Genomic DNA, 26,691 nt, shown 5'->3' on the forward strand with positions numbered 1-26,691 from the left:
GGGGCGGGCGCAGGCAGGAGGCCGCCTCCGCACACGCGGAGCTGGGGCGGGCCCGCGCCGCTCGTTCCCGCCGCCTCCTCGTTCCCCGCGGCGCTGGCGCTCGGCCCGTCCTCCCGTGCCGGCGTGCGGGTAAGTGGCACACCGTCCTCCGCTCCCGCCCGGCGGCGGCGCGCCCTCCCCCGGCACCGCGGCCGCCAGGGCTCCTCAGCGGCCGGGCGGGAGCCGCGGCCTCCGCGGCGGGGCTGACTCCCGCCCCCAGGCTGGGGCGCGGGGCCGGGGCGGCGGGGGCCGGGGCTGAGCCGCGGCGCAGCTGCCCCCTCCCCGCGCCTGCGCCGGGCTCTCCCCGGCCCGCTCGGGGCTCCCGCGGCGGGCGGCCGCGTGGTGCCGGAGCCCCCCGGCAGCCCTGTTCTGCTTCCCCCGCTCCTCCCGCCCGCCCCGGCCCCTTCGCTGGCCCCGGCCGCCCCGGGGCTGGCGGCGGCGGAGCCGGCCCGCGGGACCTGCCGCCGCTCCCCGGCCCGGCCGAGCGCTGCCTGCCGCGGCCGCTTGGCCCGCTCCCCCGCGCCGCGCCGCGCCGCCCCGGCCCGCCCCCAGGCGGGTCCCCCACCGCCTGCTGCGCCCGCCTGAAGGGGCTGCTGCCTCACCGCGCCCGCCCGGCGGCGCCGCTGGGTCCCGGCTGCCCGGTGCCGTGGAAGCCGGCTCGGCGGCCGCGCTCCCTCCCGCCCGGCCCTGCACCCGCCGGAGCGGGACGCGCCCCGTGCCCCCAGCCCGGGCCCTGCCGGGCGTCCCCACCATCGCGCAGCGTTACGTGCTGGGGGGAATCCAGCCCTGCATTGGCAACGGCAAATTCAGCTGCTGCTGAGACATGGTCTCCGTTGAAACTGCTGCGGAGTTGCCGTTGGTGCAGATTCTGGCTGTTGTGGAAGCACCTGTTTGCTGGGAAAGGGACCGAGATGGTTGAGCAGCCGTCAAAAAATTGCAGGCGCCTCGGCAGTGGCCTGCGCAGGTGTGATGCAGCGTGCCACAGCCGCTCCACGGGGGCATGCGCTGCCGGGCACGCTTTGGCTTGCTTCTTCGGGTAACTGTCCTGCAGAAACTTTCCCGGTGACAGCCACTGTTTGGCACAGGACGGGACTTTGTGCATGCGAGGCATTCCTCTGCTGTGGGAACGGGCCCGATCTAACAGCTTCAGAGTATTTGTGGCCAGCGCTGAGTTCTTCTAACGGCTTGTGTCATTCAGTAACTAGGTATTGCAATTTTATTTTAGAAACATGGGATTTGTCTCATTACCTCCTTCGACAGGTGTCTCGGAGGATTTTCCTGTGCCAAGCGGTGTTTGGTCGCCAGGTGAAGACATTCATAAGCCATCTAGAAGCCTTTTCCATACCAGTGCTTTATAACCTGGGCTCTTTAAATTTGGCTACATAGGAGAAGAATCTGGAAATGATGGTGAATTGCTTCTGTTGGCTGTGATTTATTTTATTTTTTCTTTTTAAAGAAGGATCTTTATTTGAGCACAAACAAGTTGGTGCTGTCTGCTTGAAGGTATATTGGTTTGGTAATCGTTCTGCTCTCTTCTGCATGTGTTTTGTCTTCCATCAATACTTATGCTTTTCTATAAGTCTGTTCTCATTTCCCTTTTGCCTGTTCTTTTTTCTAGTGCTGTTTTCAGTTCTTCATTTGAGCAAAGCATTTGAGGTGTTTCTAAAACAGTTGTTCCTGCCTCTTTACCTAAATTTGTGACCTCCACAAGGGAAAGTCCAGGCAATAAAACAGCAGTGGCTAACAGCTAACTGGTAACAGATAGTCAATAGCTCAGCACATGGTGATTATCAAGTTAATAATGAGTCTTCCTTTAAAAACATACCCTTTAAAATGAAATAGAATATGCAACGTAGTGGCTGTAGAAACAGTACAGGATGATGTGTGTGGCTCTAAAATACTGCTTTGTACCTAGATTAATTTCCTAGTATCAGTTGAATCCTATTAACTTACAAACTTGCCTGTTGTTGCAGGCAAACTTGTCTTGACTTGGGGAAATTAATTTCTTGCCAGTTATCATGAGCTTTTAATTACTGATTTGGCTAGTGAAATACAAAGAACACCACCAGTTAAACACGGGGAAAACTCCTTTCCTCCCGCTTCCCCAGGCTCAGCTTCACTCCAGACACCTCCCCTTCCCTGGCTGTCGCCACAGGTGACACTCCCTCCCTTGGGTGAGGCAGTAGTCGTGTGGGAGGGCAGGGCTGATGCAGGGAGGTTTCTTTCTGCTGCTGCTTCTTTCTCATTTCTGCTGCTCCCAGGTAGGCCCCTCCATGGGCCGCAGTGCCCTCAAGGGCGTCCCTGCCCCAACATGGGCACCTCCAGGGCCGCAGTACCTTCAGAGGTGTTCATGCTCTGGTGTGGAGAGCATCCTTCTAAGAGTGCATCTCCAGCTGTGTCCCTAACAATTGTCCCCTTCCCTGTGCTTCCCCCCATGTCTTTTTTAGCACGCTGGCACACACCTCCCTCGTGCTTCCCGTTGCACTTTATGCCCCTGGCGGCTCCTCCCTTTCTTAAATAAGCTGGAGCAGAGGTACCGTGTGCTCATCTGACGAGCTAGAGTTTTGGCAGGTGGTGGGTTTGGTCTATTATGGAGCCAGCTGGAACTGGCCATGACCAGCACAGGACAGTTGATGGCCTTTTCCCGTGCAACCCACTGTTACCAGAACCTGTGGTTTATTCCCAGTACGCTGGTGTGCTGGCTGGGTGATGCTGGGAGAGAGGTCCTGTCAATGCCTAATTACAGGAACTCCAGTCTACTTTCATAAACATAGAAATAAAACCAAACTTCTGTGCTGTGGCTTGCTAAATAGCAATATTGTGTCACGTCCATAGGTTGGTAGCACTTTTACAATTGCATTTGTTACTAACTTGTCCATCCGAGTAGTTGTGTCTCCTCCTATACAACTGCTGATACCTGGGTTTGGCCAGCTGGTTTCTGTAACGATCACGTTTGTGCACGTTTGCAGTTGGGATTTTTTTGTCTCAAACTTTCTCAAAGAGTTAGTTTTCCTCTTTTTCAGATCTGAAGGTACAGCTCTGCTAATGCAAAGGTGGCAGCTCAGGTTGCCAGGGAAGAGTCAGAGCTCTGCTCCACCAGCGTGAGTAGTCATGTTCTTCTCAGAGATCATTTCACTTCCTTGGTTTTTTTTTTGTCCCACTCATTTGTAGCCCAGTTTTGCTCTCTCACCCCTTTTATCTTTTGGTCTGAATTGCTGCCACCTTATGTTATGGGGCTGTGTGTGTTAGAAGAGATGAACTTAGAAAAGGAAGAGATGAGATTGCAAACTTGGGAGAATCTAGCCATCAGCCCTTGTAAGAAGGAATCTTGATAGAAAAAAGGAATAATTGAGAGTAGTCATGTTTAACAGAAGGCTTGGGAACAAAAAGTTTCTGAAGCACTAAATCGCTATTGACAGCAGAGCCTGTCAGCTGTGCCAAGAGTTGGCAAGAATGATGATGGTGGTAAATGGTCGGCGTAGTATTGAATCCTGCTGTTCTGTAGCCGAGTGTGCATGCTGCCTTGTGTGTGTATCAAGCCCTCTTAACACCTCCCTTCTCGCTTCCCAAGTACATACTGTTTCTAGCTGTACAAAATCTTTACTTGATGTTTAACTGAAAAATGCAGAAAGTTATGTGGTTTTCCTGAACTGTTGCAGGGGGCAGAGTCCTTGGAGTGAAGAGACTATGTGTTGATATTGCTCTTAAGCAGACAGGAAATAAGCCATTCTTCTTGCTCCTCAGGGCTTTCTGTCCTACACTGTGCCTTAAACATGGAAACTGTAGAAATGAGTAGTGTATCCTTGAAACGTCCTCGCTCTGAGGATGATGTGGCCAATGCAGATGAAATCAAAAGACAGAAGATCGTAGAGAAGTCTAAGACAGGGAACGACTCTGGGCAGAGCATTGAGACTGTAACAGAACAACCTGACAAATCTCTGCTTGAGGACACGAAAAATGAAATACTGCCCAATGAGGAAAGTGAGGAGCAGGAAGATGAGGAACTAGAGGACAGTGATGAAGATGGAGATCCAGAGAGCTTTGCAGACATGATGAAGCATGGACTGACGGAAAGTGATGTTGGCATAACTAAATTTGTTAGCTGTCATAAAGGGTTTTCTGGAATCTTAAAAGAGAGGTAACTCTTTGTCTTGTTATGTATATTAATTCCTCGTGTTAAGCAGCTGTTCTTCATTTTCCTTTTCTAACTTGCAGGATGCACTGGATTATATGTAGCCACTTGGGAGGTTCATTACTTTCTTTTCCTAGCGCTGAGACTGGAAGAAAGGTTTCATTTGGGACTTTTCTAGATTTATTTTTTTTTCTCCTTTTTACCGTGTCAAATAGAGCTCTAAAGAAAGAAGCTGTGTATGTCTAGAAATACATGATTACGCTGACCTTTGCCATTTGTCTTGCTCTCTGGCAGCAGCACACAGCATAAAACCTTACACAGTCATCCACCTTTTGTACCACTCTTCAGTGCAGATACAAGATGCGCTGGAGAACAGTGTTGAAATCGTCCCTCTTTGGTTCTTCTTTGCTTTTCCCTGACTCTCGTGCTAATGTCTTCAAACACGTGTATTGTCAGCTGGTCCGTTAGGCTTTAAATTATAGTCTGATCAGTTGTAATGACACTTATAAAATTTCCTTTTATGTTTTGTAACTCGGGATGTGGAATTTTACATTCTATACTTAATAAGATGTTTGGATTTTAGTAGCTTTTTTTTTTCTAAATGAAACTTCTGGGTTTTTTAAATAACATCTTTGGATAAAACAGAACGCAAATACAAAACACAGTCTGCGCTGAACCTCCTTGGTAATCTGCCAGTTTTGGGCTGAGGTGGCCAAAGGTAGCTGAGTGGTAGGAGTGTTTGTTGGCTTACAGTTTTTCTTCAATCTTAGTTTATAACACCTATTGTTAATTTAGTCCTGGCATTTTTATGGTACCAGTCACTAGCATGTCTAGACAGCTGCAGATAATGAGAGAGGACACGTAACACTCCTCAGGAAGGAATTCTACCAGTATGATATATGGCTGTGGCTGCACAGAGGTGTGGCAAATGGGATCTTGGGGGAGATAGAGTAGAAGCATTCTTATGGTGAAGTTTTACTTCTCTTTCAACATTTATGTTCTGAGGACTTTCTTCTTTTTTTTTTTTTCCTTTACAACCAAATGCTACTTAAAAATCATTTAGCAATTGCAACACAGATTGACTGTGCTCCATTGTCACCGTCAAATTCTTGCCGTCATAGAGTACGCAGAGTAACTGTTTATTTGGCAGATGTTCTCTATAATTGAGTATATGTAACAGAGCTAGATTTGTCCTGCTTTCCTTAGAGCGGCTAACGGGCACTTTATTCTGCATGTTATTTGAAGTGATGGAGTTAATGCATTTGTTCTCATTGTAGCAATAAAGTAGAGTCTTAATTGTCAGTAATGACTGGGATTGAGGATATGCATTACTGATCTCTGCAAGCTACTGAGAAAATGACTCATAATAACTTCAGCAGGTGTTTGGCTATTTGCAAAGAAGTCTGCTGAGTATCTTAGATGTGCCAGAATTCCTTCTGTGTTCTTGTGCTGTCCTGGGGGGAGGGAATAGGTACAGCTTTATCGTGGCTGAAGTTTCTTCCATGTGAATTGAATTATGTGAAATCAGAATTCTTGAGTGAATTCTGCTAACAAAATAGCTTCTTTTGAAAGGACTTTATGTGGTATGGGATTTTTATTTCTTTAATTAAAAAGATAATGCGTGTTTCTTCCTATCAGATACTCGGACTTTGTTGTCCATGAAATAGGCAAAGATGGACGTGTGAGCCATTTAGATGACTTTTCTGTTCCCGTGGATGATGAGGTAAATGTTGAGGTAAAGATTCGGTAATGGCTATGCTCCTTAAGCAAAAGCATCAAGAGGCTGGAAGCTGTTCTGTCAGGGTTACTGGATGTTTGTTTTCCTCCTTCAAATGTGTGTTAGGACCCGCCAGAAGAAACATTTACAGTTTTGTCAGACGAAGACAAGCAGCGTTTAGAGGAGCTCCAGCTTCTTAAGAATAAGGAAACTAGTGTTGCCATAGAGGTAAAATTAATAAATGATATAAAGTTGGGTGGGGGGGAAGGGGGTGAGAGAGTGAGTGCATGGAAGGTGTGCGCTTCCTAGTACATGTAAGGTATAAGAGCAGTTTGAACGTGATGCAGCAGGTGGTACAGAAATGTTTTCAGTTTAGGGTTTAATTTTGTAAAGCCTTACAGATACTCTCCAGTTTGCTCACATGAGTTGTCATTTTGATTTCAGTGGGACTGTACACGTGAACTCACGTACATGTCTTAATTTATGTGGTGTTAAAATTTTCTGGCAGTATTTTGGTTTTCTGTCTAGTAGTATTTTATAGAATAATTGTGCAAGAAGGATTAAATAAAACATCCATCCTGATGAAAGACCTATTTTCAAGGTCAGTGTTTAGTGATTTAATAGAAAAGAAAATAAATACGCTCTTCTGTAACAAGAAAAATAAGAAGGTACAAAATGGTATTAAAACTTGGTATTCTTAAACATCTAAATACTCCGTATACTTGAAGAATAATTGTTGGGCTAAATTTGGGACACAGAGATGAGTAGGATTAAATCTGGTAATTTCAAATAAGCATTCACGCATTAAATAATTGTACCTAGCTTTTTTTTCTTTCCTTTAATGTACATAGAATACCTTTGTTTTGCCAGAGTTGTCATTAGAAGAGGGGATTTTATTAAGCACAGAAAAGGGGAATAAATTTTGAGAATTTCATTTTGTGAATGTTGAGACTGGGATTTGTAGCAAAGTTACTTATTTTTTTCAAACTGATTTTAGTAAGTAGGCTAGGCTTTTAAGAGCATACCTATTCAGTACTTTAGTGTGATTTGGTAGGTTTTCTTTAAACATGGAAAATTCAACTCTAAGAGAATCCTTCCCCTTTTGTATTACTTTATTTGGTTTCTACATGTGTGTATATTAACACAGGTAATTGAAGACACCAAAGAAAAAAGAACAGTTATCCATCAGGCTGTGAAGTCCTTGTTTCCTGGACTGGAGACTAAAACAGAAGATCGAGATGGAAAAAGATACATTATTGCTTATCATGCTGCTGGGAAAAAAGCACTGGCAAGTGAGTTTCAGTCGCGCAGCTGTTGGGTAAAGTAAATGCTAGAATCATCTCAAAGCTAAAAATCGTTAGCAAGTACTTCAAATGGAGTGCACCTCCTAAGGTAGCCTGGTTTGCTTTTTCCTCTTTGCAACTGATGCTGTACATCTAAAATGATGAAGGATACAAGGAGTGTCTTAAATTTGAATTTCTACTTGCTTGTCTTTCGAAATCATTCCTCAAATACAATGGTGTTAAAGTGAGAGGATCTTTTGCTATTTCAGTGGAAATGGGCAAAATAGGGGCTTCATTATCAGTGTTGTTTGAACTTAGCTTTCATGAAGTTACCTGGATGCATAAGTGTGCATTGTGGAAGTAAGAGATTGTAGCTGAAATGCATACATTAGACTGACAGTCAGTGTAATCCTGACTGTCTTGAAAATCATGACAAAATTCTCAGTGATTTGAGTAGAGACAAGCACCTATTTGTTTTCCCAGAGTTATAGATTTCTATAATCATAATATATTTATCGTGATCTTTAAGGCGACTTCTGCTTCCAAGACCAATTATATTTGCAGAAAAATTTTATTGTCTTTATTATGAATTATTTTTTTATATAAATTATGAATTTATAATGAATGAAAAATCTTTATTCATTGTTAATCACAAAGTAATGAAGGATTTTCAAAATGAAGTGTTATCCACCTCAATCTTGCTGAATACTGTTTGGGTTACTGGGGGTAAATTCAGATATTCTACATCTTTTATTGTTTTAACATTTGTTGCTACTGTAAGTTAAGAGAATTGTCTATATGCAGAATGTTGCACATTTAACAAAACTTATTAAGGTTTGATTTGGTTTAAACTGATTGTATTCCTATGTCATTTCAACCTACTACAAATGAGAGTATGTAAATCTAGCCCTTCCATTTTAAAGATGGAGATGGGATAAGGAGATAATGTAAAATTGGAAATAACACCATATCCATTTAAATTTAGTTAGTTTTTAAGGCTTGTTCGAAGTAAATATGGGAATGTTACACTGTTACTGGTACAATTATAATGTGTTTGTGTATCTTGTTTAACCATGTTTAGAAAATCTGTATGTTTGCATGCTTTATGCATGGGTTATGTATACTTATCAGCACAAAATTCTCCTCAGCCAGTTTTGTTCTCTGTTGGTTTGTAATGGTTTTACCCCCACCGTTCCCTTCTGCTGCTTCTATTCTTTAACCATTGTTACACTCCAGTCGTTGTTACTAAGCTGACCAGTCTGATTTAAGAGATACCATATGAAAGAATTCAAGCATTTGAAATACACTGAAAAGAATTTAGTGATGTGTCTCTAGGAGTAAAACATTATATGAAGCACCATCTTGTGATGCAGAGAAGCATCATCTATTTAAACCTTGATTCCTAAGTTTTGGAGCTACAGACACTGGTGCACGTTGGTGAAGATGTGTGCAGTTTCAGTGACTGTGTGCATAAATGCTTATGAATGTAGGATTTAAGAGTGCAAGTTCTTCGTGGTCAGGATTATATTCATCTTTCGTGTGTATAGCTGCTAACATGTCTTAGTCCTGAGCAGGTTCCCCAAGCAAGAAACATTTTAGAAGTGTAGAATATTCAAATATTAGCTGAGATACCTAGGTATCTGATTATTTTGTTGATAATGTAAAAGATTACCAAAAACACTTTCCTAAAATCTAAAATGAGAAGCTGCTTTGTGTCTATAGTAAGTTTACACCCAGAATACTTAAAATACTGTCTTACTAAATTGTCAGTAAACTGCTGTTTCATCATTGTCCACAAATGAAGTTTGTTGCATCTCCGACTGAAGCTTTCCATATGTTCACTGTTTGCCTCTGCACGATTCCATTGCATAACTGTCTAAATTGCTGTCATCCACCACCTAACTGTTGGATGCTCCCTAAAGCATAAACAATCCCATAACCATAAACCCGCATGTTCACCTCTAAAAACCCTTCGACAGTCTAAAAATTAAACACTACTCTTTTGTGCTCTTTATGCTATGCATTGGGACAGAGGTCAGAACTGCAACAGGTAAGAGATGTTGACATTTCATGCTAGCAAAATGAAATGCCAACCATTACGACCTCCTAAATAGCAACAAGACTGGCCAAACTAGTAACAAATAATTCTTTAAAAACCCCTACACATAAGTAATGCTTAAAATTTCCCAAAACACCAAGAATTGGGCTTGTGTTTCCTTTTTTCTTCCTAGTGCAGTATAGGCAGTAGTCATTCAGTGCAGAGAAAGTTTGCCAGTAATAAGTGATGTAAATTATCAGTTTTGACAATACTGTTTGACATCTATGGTAAATTTTCCATTGATTTCATTAAGCCAAGCCTTTGCCCTTCAGCCTTGCGTTTCAGACTATCTGTCTGAATACACTATCTGTATTTATACAACTTTAAAAGTATATATCATACATCCCGATATTAAAAAAGAGTCCTCAAATTGCAGCAAAAGGTTTGGAAAAAGGGCTTGGAAATAATGTTTTTACTGTCAAAAAAAAAGGCAACGTGACTCAAACATAGCAGTAAGGACTGCAAACCATCCTTCTGGTCCACCTGCCCAGTTGAATACTTCAAAGTACTGGATGAGGAGTCGTTAAATACTGGGACTGTAGCTGCAGCCTCCCAGTACTCAGCATGGCTGGCAGCGAGGTGGATAGGCACATGGCTGTGGTGCCCAAAGCATGAGGAGCCCGTTAGTATATATAGCATCTATAGCGGGTGTCCTCAAACTACGGCCCGCGGGCCGGATACAGCCCCCCAGGGTCCTCAATCCAGCCCCCGGTATTTACAGACCCCCCCTGCCCCGCCCCTGCCGGGGGTTGGGGGGGGGGGGAACCAAGCAGCCGCAGATGACTGCCTGCCACTGCATCCGCGTGCCGGCCCCCTGGTTAAAAAGTTTGAGGACTCCTGGTCTATAGCATCCTTTTAGCCTAACCCAGATTAGGGCTCACCTATTGAAGGGTGTTGAAATGACCATGTGCGAGATGGATTAGTTTAAATTTAAAGAGCGATTCCAGCTGGAGAAGACTTTCCTTGTGAATCACGCTCTGTGTTCCTCTCTTCCCTTTAAATCACTGAGTTCTTCAGGGAGGACCTTGCTTTTCAAGCGGAATGCGGTGTTTCACTGACTGTGTGAGAGCAGTCGTGGCTCAGAAGGGAGACCAGCAGGAGCACAAGTTCTCTTAACAGGCTTTGCACCGTACTGCTCAGTTTAGGTCCTAGGAAACTCCCTAAGGGGGGCTTTCCTTAGAAACTGATGGTACAAGACAAGTGTTGCAATAATTTGTAAGTGATAAAAACCTACATGTATAGTATTTTATACTGTAACATCCAAAATCGGTTTTGCAGAAGTGCTTGTGCGGATGGCAGTGTCTCAAAAAAAGCAGGAAGAATTATCCTTTACCAGAAAGTTCCCTGAAAATTAAAGATGCTCACTGTCTGTGTGGTATATCTGGGCTTTTTTAAACTTACTTGAACAAAAAGAGCAAAATTTCCCAGGAAGTTTCTTCCTGCATTGGTGTTTATATACTGGAATAGGACTGGCTTTTTCGGTTAGCTTTTGCTGTTATGAAAGATGCTTAAGCCCTTTTTGTACAAAAACAGGAACGTCTGCTTGGTGGCCACCAAGAGATAAGGGACTTCTTATTTAAAACAAAATAAATCCTTAGTTTTGTTATAAAGACAAAGAATTTATAAACAAAGCACCTCAAAATTGGTTGCTAAGCCTGTGTAGAATCAGCCCGCCTTCTCAATAGTGCCATCAACGGTGGATGATTGTAAAAGGGAAGTTTTATCTCTGGAGGCTTTTATGTGCAACAAAAGCTTCACAAATACATTGACAGTTTTCTTCCTTCTCTAGAAAATGCCAGGTCATTGTACAGAATTGTAATTCAGTTGTTAGTCTGCAGGAGCTGAAGTTATCTCACCCTCTGGCCTTCTCTGAACATGGCACAGTATCTGGCTTTAATTATTTGTTAATGTCTGCGTTGTGCCAGATTTCTCTCTCTCACAGGACTTTTAAAAACAATTCACCTTGGAGTAATCTTTTGTGCGGATACTTTTTGTAGGCTCTTATAGATGACCATGCTTCTGCATGACACACGGAAAAAAAAAATCCTACAGAAATAAATATGTTGGTACTATAATAATTGTAGTCTTCCAGCAAATAGGGCTCCAATGGTCCTCATCTGTTAATTTCAGAAGGCAGCAGATGAATTGTAGAGTGGCTTTTATTGCTGAAAGTCAGTGTAATGATAATGTTTTTGAGAAATTTAATCAGGCAATATGGCAGTTAAATGGCTGGGGTCTATTTTTAGGTAATGTAATGACAAAGGAACTGTCACCATTTCATTGAAGATTTTCTGGGTGACAGAATTGATTAAAGAGAAGTTTCCAGCCCAGTGGAAGGGGAGAAGGTCTTTTTCAATGTGCTTTGCAGCTTTTGCTGTCAGTAACTCGCTTTGTCCATTTTTTTTTTTTAAACAGATGGGAATTAGCAGAAATTTACTCTTACATATTTGTTTTAAGTGTAGCTGCAATGGCAAAGATATTAATTACATTTTTTAAAAATGACACTTTACAAATTTTAACCTTTTGTTTTTAAAGATCCAAGAAAACACTCTTGGCCAAAATCTAGGGGAAGCTACTGCCACTTTGTACTGTACAAGGAGAACAAGGATACTATGGATGCTATTAACGTCCTATCCAAATTTTTACGGTAAGGCTGGCTAGCATGCAGTCCTCCTCCTGTATATTTTGTGTTACTGTGAATGTTATGCTTCAGAATTATGTATGACCAACACAAATGATTACTATTGCCTAATTTGTAGCCAGTGTTTTAAAAAAAAGTTATTCTAGAATATCAAATTTGAAACTCACAAGTTTTGGAAGGAGGTTAGAACGGAACAAAACGATCCCAGGAAATGTAAAAGTACTTTGCTACTTCAAAGGAAAAAGGTCCACAATTGGTCTGAGAAAGGCTTGGCAGCTCCAAAGCCTCAATGTGTGTAACTTGAAGTAAAAGCCGGCTTTTTCCCAGTGTGTGAATATATGCAAGTATGTTGCGAACCTGTCAGATATTGTTGCGATAATATGTTGATCAGTTCCTACGCAGTTACAGTTCACAAACTGTTGTTCCATGTATTAATTTCTCCATGGCAACAGAGTCTTAGTTCCTTTCACCCCATCAAGTGCAGCAACAAAATGATTTGCCAAAGGCATGATGTTAACACACAGAATTGTAGAGGAAGGGCTATTTTAAAATTGGGTCAGATCGGTGATCTACTTGTAGGGAAACTTCCCTGCTTTTTCCCTCCTTTTCCCTTCACTCTTCCTGTCCATAAATAAATGTTTGTAATCTAGACTTCAACCAGTATACTACTAGTATTTGTATTTGAGAACAGAATGGTAGGAGCATAGTTTGGTGGAAAAACGTATGTAATAGCAATCCTGCAACCCCCTGGTGCCCATAGCTGGAATAACTGGAAATACTCACTGTGCAACACAGGCTGCAAAGTACAGAGCGGAAAGGAAAGGTGATTTTCCTCTCAAGGAAAGAAATGGATCAAATTTTAAATTAACGTCTCATATTCTCACATAATGTGAATGCACGGATTTCAAACAGACATGTTATTTGAAGTTTAAGGAAGAAATGGACCTGAATTTCTAGTGACATTAGTGGTGGCTGTGCATTTGTGCATTGAATGGATATACAGAAAGAAGTACTTCAAAGCTCATGTTATGAAAGCACAGTTACGGTAAAAGTGAATCTGTCTACATATAATTAAACCGGAGAAATTTCCCTGTGTTTTATGTACTTACAGTTGAGATTAGAAAATGTCAACATATGTCAAATTGTAGCCTGGTTCTGGGGAATATATGCGTGTTTTCTGGGTTTAATATAGAAGATTAATAATTCTAGGTAATTATGCTGAAATTATGTTTGATCTGTGGCTATTTTAATATACGTAATATCTGTTACTGTTGCTTTTAAGAGTGAAGCCAAACATATTTTCCTATATGGGAACTAAGGATAAAAGGGCTATAACAGTTCAAGAGATCGCTGTTCTCAGGTAAGTGAAAGTATACTGGAGTATTTGCACTTCTACCATGATAGCTTGAATATTTCAGTTAAATACCTCGAAGACTCGGTATGCATGTGACACAGATGGCTGATGCAGGTCCTGGTCTTGTAAAGCACCTGTATTAATGAAGGTGCTATAATCCTTTTTTATTCCATGGCGACTGCTAGTATTTTCAGTCAGCGGTGCTCCGAGTCACAGCCTAGATACATGTGTTTGGCTGAAGCAGCGGGCCAAATTGTCTGCGTGCTTTTATGCTGCGTGGCTCCCGTGCAACAGCAGAAAAACAGAATGACGCGGTGAAAACTATGTCCCATTTCCTTCCTGACTTTTGTTTCCCCCTTCCTCCAGCTGGAATCCTATTTTCTTTCTCACTGAACTCTCTGAACAGCTCCAGAGAAGGATAACTGCTGCCTTTGCTTATCTGTGAGCAGCCAGAAAGGGGCAAAATTAAGAGGAATTTTTCCTGCCTTAACCTACTCCCATAAGTCCCCTATTAAGAGAAAATAACATCTATTTAGTCATATTCCAAGATAATTGTATGGTTTCTGGTCACTTGAAATTAGTGTTACATCCATAAGTGAGAATGATGGATGCCTTGCAGTCATACATTGTGATTTCTGTTAGCTTGCTGGAATATTCTACCTTGACTACTATATACAGCCCTTTTAAAACCGCATTGCTCAAGTGAGGAATTCCAAGGTTTGAGAGCCAGAAATTTGATCAAATTCTTGTTAAATGGAGGGCATTCACTAAATTGTTTTTATTTTTCCTCCCAGTCGTTTGCATGTGCATATGTTTGCACATATAAAAGGAATTAGTAATTTGTGTATTGTGAGAAGCCCCAGATTCTTGTTGCTGCAAGGCAAGTTTGCAAAGTGATGTCCGTTAGTTAAACTTGGGGTGTGGTGTAGCCATCTCAGGTGCTGTTCCGTTTACTTTTAACATGATCGCATTTCATGTTGTGTCCATGAGCTTCAGTGTATTGTAAGCATTGATTATGGGGGGCGGGGAGCATACTGATTTGCGGTGTCTGTCCTGTAGTGCCACAGTACCCAACTCTCCTGTGCAGCGTTGGAGAAGGATGGCACAGGAGAGGAGAGATCACCATTTATCAGCCCGCTCTGAGCCGAGCACGCTGCCCGTGCTACTTGATAAACTTGTCTATCCTGGTACAAGTTTTAGTGGAAGTGTCAAAGAGCAGCTTGGTGATGCAAAAAACGGAGTATGCTTCCAAAAGTACTAGCAACAAAAATGACAGATAGGATTTCCTATTCCTTCATCTGCACTAAGCTTACACAGTGGCTAATTACTTAACTCTGTGTTTCTGGCTGTGCTAACTGGCGTGTATTCATGGTGTAGTTACTCCAGTAAAGCAGAGTTCAGCTTAGGGGCTACAGTATACGTCAATATTGCAACATACTTCTTTTTGAGTGCATACTGTAACAGAGATGTGAAAAGACAGTACTAACAGTCTTTGTCATGGTATACATTTTCTCTTATATGCATAGCCATAATAGTTACCGGTTCTTTTATTTTAGACTTTTCATTAAAATACTTTGAAAAGGCAACAATAGAAAATCGGGGAAACTAGACTCACTGCTTTTTGGTTTGAAATACCAGCATTTCTATAGTTATTTAATAATCTACTTTTCTAAGCATAGGTTGGTCACTGTTGTCTGTTTCTTTTTAGAATCACTGCACAAAGACTTGCTCATTTGAATAAATGTTTGATGAACTTCAAATTAGGAAATTTCAGTTACAAGAACCATCCACTGAAATTAGGAGAACTGCAAGGGAACCATTTCACTGTTGTTCTCAGGTAATATGTCAGTATGTATTTAGACAGTTCTGTTAGAAATTTTATTTTATTTTTCTTTTTTTTCTTTAAATGGGTAAGAGATACCAGTGCATCTTGTGTTACAAAAAAGAAGGAAAGTCCTTCAATTGGCAGGAATCTGTTGAATTTGATATGTGCTGTGTAATGTTGATGTTGAGCTTTAATATTAGGGGGATCACCAAATAGTTTAAACCCTTAGTAACCTGTCTATAACTTTTTTGTTTGCTTGTTTTTTAAATGCTAGAAACATAACAGGAACTGATGACCAGATAGAGCAAGCAATGCATTCTCTCAGGGAAATTGGATTCATTAATTACTATGGAATGCAAAGATTTGGAACCACAGCTGTTCCCACATATCAAATTGGCAAGTATGTGTTGTCTTCATCCCTTTTTTTTTTAATTTTATTTTTATCCCTGTATCACTTCTAATGTATTTTTGGGAACTTTTTCTAGCATATTGCATGTGCCAGTTTTAATTCTAGATTCAAGAAGTAACTTGTTTCTGAACTTGCTTCAGCCGGTATCTTGCATAATACCACTACTTTTAATCTTGCATAAATCAAAACACTAATTTTTTTTAATAAGTTGGCTAAATCTCCTTAAAATATATTTAGTCTGTTATTAATACACTTTCCTGTTTGAATCTTAGAGCTATTCTACAGAACAATTGGAACGAAGTAATGGATTTGATATTAAAACCACGACCAGGAGGTAAGGACTGAAAAATGATATGCAAAGTGTTTCTGCTTGTCCTCCTCCAAGAATTGTATGTTCAGGAACAACACTTTCAGATTTTGATTCTTTTAATTTGAAAGTATGTTTGTGAGAACAGCTTTGTACACGTGTTGTGGTTTAACCCCAGCCAGCAGCTAAGTCCCACACAGCCGCTCACTCACTCCCCTCCTGGTGTAATGGGGGAGAGAATCGGAAGAGCTGAAGTGAGAAAACTCGTGGGCTGAGATAAAGACAGTTTAATAGGTAAAGCAAAAGCCACACAGGCAAGCAGAGCAAAATAAGGAATTTGTTCACCTCTTCCCATGGGCAGGCAGGTGTTCAGCCACCTCCAGGCACGCAGGGCTCCATCACACCTAACAGTTCCTTGGGAAGACAAACACCATCACTCCAAACAGCTCCCCCTTCCTCCTTCTTCCCCCAGCTTTATATACTGAGCATGACATTCTATGGTATGGAATATCCCTTTGGCTAGTTTGGGTCACCTGTCCTGGCTGTGTCCCCTTCCAGTTTCTTGTGCTCCCCCAGCCTTCTTTCTGGAACACCTTGCCTTAAAAATGTCCTCGACTTAATATAAACATTACTTAGCAACAACTAAAAACATCAGAATCTTACCAACGCTATGCTCACACCAAACCCAAAACATCGCTGCACCAGCTACTAGGAAAAAAATGGACTCTATTCCAGCTGAAAGCAGGACAACGTGCTAGAGCCAGTTAAGCAACGGAGAGCTGTCTTCAGACTGTCTGCCTTTCTGCTTCTCTTTCCTTGCTGTGTGGTTTCTTGCAGTGGGGGTGAAAAGGAACCTGAATACTTACAGTCTGCTCAGTCTCCACGTCAGGCCTTCCAGCCCCAGCTACTCTGTGATCATGTTTATCGGTATAATTACCATGACTGAAGCTTTTACATTTTTCAGCTGCTTTAACAGAAGGTGAGATGGATGCTTTTTTGGTGTGTAGTTAAAATATTTCTGTTTTACATCCTCATTCTAGCTGAAAAGGGATACTTAGTAAAATGCAGAGAGGAATGGGCAAAGACTAAAGATCCTGCAGCAGCCCTCAAGAAACTACCCGTAAAAAGGTGCGTGGAAGGACAGCTTCTGCGTGGACTCTTAAAGTATGGAATGAAGAACATAATCTCTGCATTTGGCATAGTGAGTGTAAAAGTGCTGTGGGGTATTTACTTAAACATTCTTTTGATGATATGAATTTGAAAGGGTCCTATAGATGCTTGGTGAGTGGAAGGTTAAATCTTTATCCTGCTTTTTTGCTTGAAGTACTGCTGCATGGTGACCGACGACATCTTTAACTAATATATGCATAATGAGCTTTGCAATTTATACAACAATCTCTCTGGTGCATTGGAAGCAACACAGTTATACTTAGTAACCATGTATAATACAGAGCTGCGAATCGTGCAGAAGTTCAGTTTCAGAATTTTTCTGTTGCTTTAGAAATATAAATCAAACTGATAGTGCACTAATTAATCAGCTTGGCATAGAGGTGGTGGATTCACTGTCATTTTCAAATACTGTAATCAAGATCAAGTCTTTGGAGAAAATACCTCATCACCAGCAAACTACTGGGCCCATTGCAGGAGCCAAGGAATAATGTCTTGTTTACAAAGAAGATAATTAGAATAACACTGTGCTTTCACATCTGCAAAGTTTCCTTAAGATTTCAGGAGGTTGAGTATGAATTCAGTGTTTGATCATAGCCCCAAGTGTTTGATGAGCTGTTGCATAAAATAAATGAAAGCTTTTTTTTTTTTTTTTTTTTTTCCCTCCAGATTTAAGCCCAGGGTTTTTTTTGTGTGGATTTCAAATGTGTAAAAGAATTACTTCTTCACTTACCCTTTTGCCAAATAATGAATAAAAATTAAATCTGTGTACCAAGAAATTGTATTAGTCTTGTTGCTGAAGAAGTAATGTTTCAAATATATGCCTTTTGTTGTGATGGATTAAAAAAAAAACACCTAAAAATACATCTTTCTAATGTTTCATTTTTTTTCTCTTTTCCTCTAGATACCAAGAAATAATCGTTTAATGTATATTCATAGCTACCAGAGTTATGTGTGGAATAATATGGTGAGCAAGAGAATAGAGGAGTATGGGCTTAGAGCTGTACCAGGAGATCTCACACTTAAAGGAGGTAAAATCAGACAAGCAAAAAGCCAGTGGTGCTGTGTAGTTCAAATTGCTAGGAAAACAAGGCACATATCTGTTTATGTGATATTGCTTACATATTTTCTTCTCCTCGCGCATTTTGGTCTAGTGATTTCTGAATCCATTGGCCAGTTTTAGTCAAATTTTGCAAGGAATCTGAAGTTAGGTATTACACTTCCATGAGCTGTTGGTTTGCTTTTTTTCCAAATAGCTGGGTAGGGAAAATAGACTACGAAGGACTAATTGTTCCCAAGGATGAACTCCAACTTAATTGAGCTATGGAGAACTGTCAAAGGATGTTATGAGTGTTTTAATCCCAGAAGTTTTTATTTGCATTAGTATCTTGTGAAGCACTGTTAAAACTGTCCTCATCTGGATTTGCTCCAGCAGTTCCCTGGGGTGAGAATATCCACAGTATTTCTCCTTCACGTACACCTGATGCCTGGTAAGGGGACCCTTGACCTAGCAAACCTTACTTCATTCAGCTTTCAAAGTCACTGGAAATCAGGCTGTGATTATTCTGGTAACTGACAGCCTTGAAGACTGTTACTTCTTTTCTTGGATATGTTGTCTATTAAGTGGAGATAAAACACAGTAGTTATCCCTCTCAAAGTAGGCCTGCTTCAATCAAATGATTCATTTTAAATTTAGCTAACGTTAACTGTCACAGGCATCCGTACTGGTAACTGTTCATTTTTCTGTCCTGATTGTAGCCACAGCTGTTCATATTGAAGAAGGAGATGTTGAAAACTACACTATCCATGATGTAGTGATGCCATTGCCTGGATTTGATGTTATTTATCCAAAGCATAAAAGTAAGTCTTACTGTTCACTTACGTACTTCCTCTGCAAATGTAAGTCTGCTTGAAGATGATTCTTAAAAGGAAGATTAGATCTATGCAACCTTGGCGACCATTAAAACAATACACTATTTTAAATCTCTGATATGTTACTGTCAGCCTCTCCCATTGTGATGGTAATAGTCTGCATTGTAACTTGTTTCAGTGAACGTAAATCTATTCCATATTTCATTTTAGCTAGTAGCTTTTCTAAAGAAAGGAATTTTTTACTGAGGCAAAATTATTTATCTCAGCACAAGGGGAAGAAAATGGTGACGTGTTAATTGAAAAGTGTATGCATTTGATTTTTAAACTGGAAAACAAACCAAACTTCTAGAATTTGTAACCCAAGCAAATGCTTGAAGTTAGGAAACTAAGAACCACATCTGTTTAATTTAATATTAACCAATATGAATGTTTTAAAAATTAAAAATAAAGCATGTCTTTCATTTCCTGTATATACAGTATTGGATGTAAATGGTTTTTAATGGAATAGGTCGAGTGATCTATAATTATTGCATAGAACATGATGTTGTTAAGGCATAGAGTTGTAGAATCATTTCTGTTGGAAAGGACCTCAGGAGGCCATCTGGTCCAGCCTTCTGGTCAAAGCAAGGTCAGTGCTATGTTCAGGCCAGCTTGCTCAGGGCATTATCTGAAACTTTCAAGAACAAAAAGTCTCTAAGTTCTCTTCTAAGTTTTCTCTTCTCAAAGTTAAAGAAGCTTCTCTCAGACTGTTCTCCCAGGGTATGGGCTACAACCCCTGGCCGTTGGGGTGGTCCTCCGTTGGACTCATTCGAGTTTATCAGCATCTCCTTTGTGCTGAACACACTATTCTTAGTGCAGTCTCATGAGTGCCAGTAAGGGGCAGTAAGGTTTTTCTTGGTGTAGCTCCTGCCTAAGCTGTTGCCATTAGCTTTTGTTGCTGCCAGGGTGCTCTGTTAAGTCTCCTTCCCACCGGGAGTGCTAGGTGACCGTCAGCGGAGTTGCCCCCTAGCCTGTACTATTGCAAGGAGTTAATCATTCGCAGGTACAATACTTCGTCCTTGTTGAATTTCATGAGGTTCCTCTTGGACCATTCCTTTAGCCTAGGTCCCTCTGAGTTGCAGTCCTGCCTTTGAGTGTATCGACTGCCACTCTGGCTTGATTTTGGCCGTCAACTTGTTGGGGTGAATTCCAGCTCCTCCTCCACATATGCTAATAAAGGTGTTTAACAGGGGACATCGCAGTTCTTGAAGAATTCTGCTTGTAACGAGCTCAAACCAGTAGTGACTTCCCTTTGAGATGATGAGCCAGACAGTTCTTGACTCATCTAGTAGTCCACCCACTGTAACGTTCTAACCTTGGATACAAGGATGCTGTGGGAACATGTCAACAGACTTGCTAAAGGCAAGATGGGCAACAGTTACTGCTCTCCCCTCATCTACAGGTGTAATAATTATTTAATCACAGAAGAAAGTAAGGTTGTTTTTTTTTTTTTATTTTTATTTGTTTTTTCCCCTTTGGTAAAACCATGCTCATTATTATTCTCATTGTGTGCCCAGAAACATGTTCCAAGAGGATTAGCTCTGTTATTTTTCCTGGGGACCAAAGTGAATCTGACTGGTCTGTAATTCCCTAGATGATCTTTCTTGCCTGTTTTGAAGATGATTGCAGTCACCTGGGTCCTCCCCAGAGCTCCACAATCTTTCAGAGATGGTAGAGAAAAGCTTTACCATGATGTGAGCCAGCTTTCTCAGCCTGTATCTTCTTCCACTACTGGTAGTCCCTCTCTTTCCTGAACCTTGTCTGTAAGAACAGAGGCCTGGGAGACCTTTCTGGTCAAGACTGAGGCAAAGGAGGCACTGAGACCTTCAGCCTTTATGTCTATCACTAGACCAGCTGCCCTGCTTAGCAGAAGACCAACATTCTCCTTGTTGTTGTCTTTCATTACTGATGTTGCAGTTTAACTCTTGTTGCTCTTGATGTCTGCTGCTGATTTCAACTCTAGTTGAGCTTTGGCTTTCCTAGCACCGTCCCAATGTGCCTGGACAATGTTTGTGTATTCCTTCTCTGTAGTTGGCCCTTGCTTTCACCTACTGTATATGACCTTGTGTATGAGCCGAGTCATGAGTTCCCTACTTAGCCAAACCAGTCTCCTAATACATATACTTGTTTTCCTCACTTTTGGGTTGAACTGCTCTTGTACTTGTTTGTCCTTAAAAGAGTCAAGTCTCTTGAGACTCTCTGCCTGTCGGAGCTAAGTCCTAGAGCTAGGATCCCATTTATCCCCCATCTCTGAAACACTGAAAGGTAAAGATCTGTTCGTGATGAGGTGTGGCTCTGAACCACACTGAGTTAAAAGAAAGTGGAAAGAAAAGGTGCAATTTTTTACATTGAATGTATTTATACTGGGATTTGCCCACAGTAAGCCTAAATTATTCCTGTTTAAAATTCCCAACCGCATGAAGTAATGCTGGCAATTGCACTGCAAATCAAAAGCACCAGACAGCATTTTAGCTGCAGTATATTCCTGTATTTCCGTTGCCTTCCCTAAGTGTGCACGCTCACTTCAGGATACAAGACTGTAATATAATTACTTCTTCTGTTGGCAGTGTACTTAAAGGTCCCTGCCAGCTAATTTCTTCAGAGGGCCCTCAAGTCATTTCACTCTGCTGCTTTTTCAAAGATAGAGCAATAGGTAGTCTGGCCTCCCCCCCCTCCCCCCAGTACCTGAGATGATCTTAAGAAGTTTAGATAACTGAACACATGTATGAGATGTCAATGAAATGTCAATAAAATAATTTTGTAAATTTTGGGTTTTGATGAAATTTGGATTTACTAAGATTCTTTCTTGGTTACTGCCTGTATTAATCAGGTTGTAGAAGCAAATATTGTAGGTAATAATATTTGCAGTAATTTATTTTACACTTCTGTGTGACATCCCATATATGCTGGAAGCTACTAAATATAAAGGAAGGCACTATCCATGAAAACAGGCTGTTTCAATCAGTTGCACTACGCTCTCCGCTTTTAAATATTTTCCTCTCTTGCAGTTGGTGAGGCCTATAAGGAAATGCTACTAGCTGACAATCTTGATATCAACAACATGAGGCATAAGATCAGAGATTATTCACTTTCTGGAGCATACAGGAAGATTATCATTCGACCTCAGAATGTCAATTGGTAAGTGAGGAGGATAAAGGAAATTGCACTTGAATTGACGACATAGAGTACATGTGGGATGACTAAGTACAAGAACTATTAGATGGACCCACAGGACATACATATGGACTGGAGCATAAGTAGGGAGGAATCTCTGTGCATCTCCCTTGTGGTTTTTATGCAGCTAGCTGAAGTTGAACCTAACCTTATTCCTTCCATGGTCCTTTCTGTGAAGGCTGAGTGTTAAGACATCTGTACACTCCTTGCAAGGGCTTGCCTGAACACTTCATAGATAATTATTTCTGTTGAAACCGTGATAGATAATATTCAAAACAGGGGTTTTTTGTAGTCTTGCTGTGAGAAAGTTGGTCTCAAATTACCTATCAATCAGAAAGATTTGTGTCACTTAAACCTACTAAATCACTGTTGATAGAGATAAAACCTAGTTGTCATATGACAACTGGATAAATACCTTTTAAACAGGTGACTGTACAGGTGTGCAGAAAGACTTGATCACTGATGCACAGAAGAAAAAAAAAAAGGGGGGGGGTTTTAGGACTGAGACAAAAATACAAATGTTTACACTTCATTTTAATTTCATAAACTGTACATCTTGTATAGCTGGAAATCCTGACAGCCCAAGAGGAAAAACAGATGAGTTACGCAAAGAAACTTCTCATTAATTTTTTTATTTTTTAAAATAATCATCAAACAGAGGCAAGTCTTCTACATAAAGCTTTACCAGTTACTGCACCATAGACGCCACCTCACCATATTTTGTTAGAAAGTCAATTCCATTTTGGTTGTAACTGCTGAATTGGAATAATGATAAATAATAATAAATACTACTACTAAATTAAAATATAAACTTACATAAAATAACAAAATATATAAATGTTATTGTAAATAATAAAAAATAATAATGTCAAAATCTTATGTATATTATAAAGGGACATCGTTGCATATGACGATCCCAGAATCCCGTTATTTACTACAGATTTGGATAAACTGGAAGGAAAACAATTACCAGTTCTTCCTACAGGTAAGTTTGTTTTGCTGCTGGTGTTCGCAAAATAGAAAATTGATCTGACTGTTGCTTTGAAGAGCTACATACTGAAAGCTCTTTAAAGGAAGAGCTTAAATTTAACTAGACTTTCAAGCAATGGTATTAAAGATATCTAAAGTTAGGTGTCTAAATGAGGACCCTTATTTGTCAAGAGTGTCTGTATTGACTGTTACATTTTCTTATAGGCATCTGTAAAATTGAGCAAATGCTTAGCAGTAAATGTCTGAAATGCTTGAAGGTGCAATTAAGCCACAAATTGTCTGTATGGTTGAGCATGTGTTATCTGTGCTGAACACAAGAGACTACTCAAATACTTAACAGAATTCAATGGAAATTTTTTTATAGAACTCTGGTCACAAGGTCTTTTTGACACTGCTTTCCAGAGAAATTGAAGAGGCTAGGAATTCAGTTTTGAAAGGAAAAAAGTTTATTTTGCTTTTAAAAGAAGAAAACCTGCAAAGTACTACTACCTGCTGAGAAAAAAATGTTAGAAAGTTGTTTCATGAGATTCCACAATGGACTGTAAATTGGAGTGTGGTGGCGGCGATTGTTTTGCTTTATGAGTTGGGGGGGGTTGATTGTGGAAAACTTAGTCAAGATGGCATCTGGAATAAGCATTGCTTATGGCTTTAATAACTTTTTCTTGCTTTGTGTCTTCTCTTACCCCTTGTGATAGATGGTAAATTCAGGGCACTAAAGATGGAGTTCTCCCTTCCCCCATCCACTTATGCTACCATGGCGATTCGAGAAGTTTTGAAAATGGACACAAGCATAAAAAATCAGACACAACTGAATACCACCTGGTTACGCTGAATGAACTGCAAAAATTACTTGATTTTAACATATATAAAGTGTTTTCCTATTTCCATGTTCTGTACAAATCTTAAAAGATTGGTAGCGAGAGATTTGTATTTTTTTAAGTTTTTATCAGCGCTAGCGTTTAACTTCAGTAGTCATTTGCAAGACTGTAATATAATAGAGATCTTAGTGACTGGTGGTTTTTAATGAATGAATAAGTTGCTTGAGCTGTAACACGGGTGCATCTTTGAGAAACAAGCGTGGAAGTTTCAGACCTGGAAGAATGTTTAGCTTTGCTTTTTTTTTTTTTTTTTTTTTTTGGGGGGGGGTGGAGGGCAAGCACTGAGTATTTTCTGGAGTTCAGCACACCTTTAAGTCTCTTCAAATACATTACTTTACAGCTTGGGAGAATGAGTTATGACGACATCAAGATATCCACGAACACTTATATCACATAGCATTTGCACTGACGCGGTAGAGGGTTACGTTAGCAAGGCTTTTTATGTGCTGTAAGGATGTACAGCTGTTTTAATTAGTTGGCCTTTTCATTGAGAAAATACTTTCACGTATTTTCCAGCTTTACTAATACCTGTACCAAAGAATGGGTACTGAAAATAAATTGACTGGAAAGTCTAAGCGTGTTACCAGGACCTGCTTCCTTTACGCATCTTGTCGGTGCATGGCCGGCAGGGGACGAGCCGGGCTTCTGGTAGGGGAAAAAAAATATTATTATAAAGCTGTCTAAAAAGACCTTGCGTTTCCAGCCTCTTCGCAAAGCAAATACAGCGCCTACAGTGCTGCTGAAGGCCGGCGAGCAGCAGAGGGCCGGCCGATGCCGCGGGCGGCGCTGCCCCGGGGCCTTCCGCACCCGCCAGGTACCTCAGGGCAGGGCGCGGTTCCCGCGGCGCTGGCGCCTCCCGAAGCGGCGGGGCCGCGCTTCCCGCACGGAACGGAACCCGCTGCGCCCCGCCCTCCGCGGAGCCGAGCCCTCCCTTGGGGCGCGGCCGCTCGCTGCCCGCGGCGGTACCGCCGGCTGCGGGGCCACCGGCAGCGAGCGGGCACCCCCCGCATGCGCGCTGCTGGCGGCGGCGGCCGGGCCCCTCACCCGGGCGGGGGGGGGCAGCGCGCGTGCGCCCTGCGCTCACCGGCGCCGCCCACGAACGTGTCAGGGCGCCCGCGGGGCCGCCGAGGGAGGCGGCGGGTGAGGGAGGCGGCGGTGCTGTCAGCCGGGCGGGCCGGCTCTGCCGCGGGGCCCTGCCGCAGCAGCTGTCCCTCCGGCGGGCGGGAGCCCCGCGGGGGTCGGCCGGCCGGGGGAAGGCGGGCCTGTCCCGGCGGGTCCGTCACCCCAGCCCCGCTGGGCGCCGCGCGGGAAAGCGCCGCCCCGGGGGCAGAGCCCGGAGCGGGCGGAGAGCGGCGCGGCGGGGGGCGGGCGGCTGGCGGGGGAGGGGGCTCGGGCCAGCCGCGGGCGGCAGCGGCCTCCCCGGGGCCTCCCAGCGCCCCGTGGAACGGCGCGGCCCTGTGGCGGGGGCGGGGCTGCGTGCGCCAGCGGGGGGTGGCCGGGGGGTGCTGCGGTGTCCCGTGCCTCTCGCCTCCCGTGTCTTCATCTTTTTCTCTGGTAAGAGCAGCGCTTGGGCAGCAGTCTGGTGCGGTATTACTTGTTTTCCTTGCTGCGAACCGCATGGTGCGTTTTACTACTCTTTTTTTTTTAATTCATTTCTTTGTCAGCAACAGCCTTGGTCTCCCAGTTTGTTCTACTGGCTGCTCGCTGCTGCTTCTCCAACTTTGGCTCAGCAACTGCACCGTTTTCTCGCTCTTTCCTGTCGTCTGCCTAATACTTTGGGGTTTTTTTTACTTAATGAAAACTTGTAGCAGATAAAGTACAAGTGTATGATTTTCATTTATCACTTTTGAGAGCGATACTAAAAAGCTGAGAACTGAACTAGCCAAACAGTTGTCATTGTTGCCTTTTTTTGTTTCACGGTACGTGATCCTCTCAATTTCAGGTCTGGTTTTCTCTGGATGCTGCCAAATGTGTAGATCAGCAAGTGCCTTTTCTGTTAAACTGCGTGGGTTTTCTCAATGATGATTTTACTCCAAATCATCGCAAGACTTGAGTGGATCCTTTGCTAGTATAAGTCAGTCATCAGTTGATATCTGTGGAGCATCCTAAACTGTGCAAAGAGGTAAAGCAGAATATTATCTTCCTTTGTATTTTACAAAACCACTTTTCCAGTATTCCTCATTAAGATTTCTGTATTACATATGTAGAAACTACATATGTACTGAACTGTTTTTAATAAAATTCATACTGTCAGGGAAGGTTGAAATTGACAGGCATACTTCTCTTTTGTAATTATTAACATATGATAAATTACCAGTTGGATGTGTAAGCAAAGTTTTATCAGCTAAGACTTAGGCCACCAAATTGTCTCACTTAAATATGACATTCAAGAAATATACTGCTTTAAGTTTCAGTTTAAATTGAACTGGCCGGCTTTTCATAAGCTCAGTAGATCAATAGTTTTTTGTGCTTAGTGGTGACTAATTAAAAATTGTATGATCAGTATTGCAGAGAAAGAAAACATGGCAGCTGTTGCTGTTGGGAAGAAAGAAGTCACTAGAGACCTAGATCATTGTGATATCCCATACTATGTTTCTGAATTTGTGGAAAGAGAAGTTGGAAATGACTATGATTCTCTTAGGAAGCTAGACAGCCTTATTGATAAGCTATCTGAAAATAAAAAGCAGTTAGAAGAACAGGTAAGCATCTTTTTTTTTTTTCTTTCTTTTTCTATATATGCAGTATGACTGATTAAGTATGTTTAAC

At 42.0% G+C, this 26,691-nt stretch overlaps 2 protein-coding genes across 11 annotated transcripts in view; both read left to right on the plus strand.

Annotated features, from left to right (window-relative positions):
- Positions 1-26,053, plus strand: PUS7 (pseudouridine synthase 7). Of its 9 annotated transcripts, none has more exons than XM_080391962.1 (19): positions 1-129; positions 1,300-1,542; positions 3,063-3,140; positions 3,699-4,177; positions 5,810-5,906; positions 6,015-6,116; positions 7,036-7,180; positions 11,805-11,916; positions 13,193-13,270; positions 14,973-15,101; positions 15,364-15,489; positions 15,771-15,832; positions 16,846-17,006; positions 17,877-18,003; positions 18,731-18,832; positions 21,892-22,021; positions 22,951-23,042; positions 23,743-24,573; positions 25,868-26,053. In XM_080391962.1, the coding sequence occupies exons 4-18, from the start codon at positions 3,813-3,815 to the stop codon at positions 23,877-23,879; spliced, it is 1,965 nt and encodes a 654-aa protein (XP_080248088.1). In that variant the 5' UTR covers positions 1-129; positions 1,300-1,542; positions 3,063-3,140; positions 3,699-3,812; the 3' UTR covers positions 23,880-24,573; positions 25,868-26,053. The 9 variants fall into 9 exon arrangements, with proteins under 9 accessions (XP_080248088.1, XP_080248089.1, XP_080248090.1 ...); XM_080391963.1 differs by having other exon boundaries at positions 3,784-4,177; XM_080391964.1 differs by having other exon boundaries at positions 1,300-1,446.
- RINT1 (RAD50 interactor 1) overlaps positions 25,909-26,691 on the plus strand; it is an 11,448-nt gene continuing 10,665 nt past the window's right edge. Inside the window, exons 1-2 of one of the 2 annotated variants that reach the window (XM_080391944.1) lie at positions 25,909-26,047; positions 26,429-26,624. In XM_080391944.1, coding sequence (XP_080248070.1) covers positions 26,448-26,624 — 177 coding nt within the window. In that variant the 5' untranslated portion in view covers positions 25,909-26,047; positions 26,429-26,447. The remainder of the gene's footprint in view (positions 26,048-26,428; positions 26,625-26,691) is intronic. The other variant, XM_080391945.1, reaches the window with a different exon arrangement.

Source organism: Falco punctatus (genome assembly GCF_963210335.1).
Source record: "Falco punctatus genome assembly, chromosome: 6".
Taxonomy (NCBI): Eukaryota; Metazoa; Chordata; class Aves; order Falconiformes; family Falconidae; genus Falco; species Falco punctatus.

Coding starts and splice junctions, on each gene's coding strand:
- PUS7 (XM_080391962.1), top strand. CDS start 3,813: ATGGAAACTGTAGAAATGAGTAGTGTATCCTTGAAACGTCCTCGCTCT. Junction 4,178..5,809: donor TCTGGAATCTTAAAAGAGAG/GTAACTCTTTGT, acceptor TCTTCCTATCAG/ATACTCGGACTTTGTTGTCC. Junction 22,022..22,950: donor CGACCTCAGAATGTCAATTG/GTAAGTGAGGAG, acceptor TATATTATAAAG/GGACATCGTTGCATATGACG.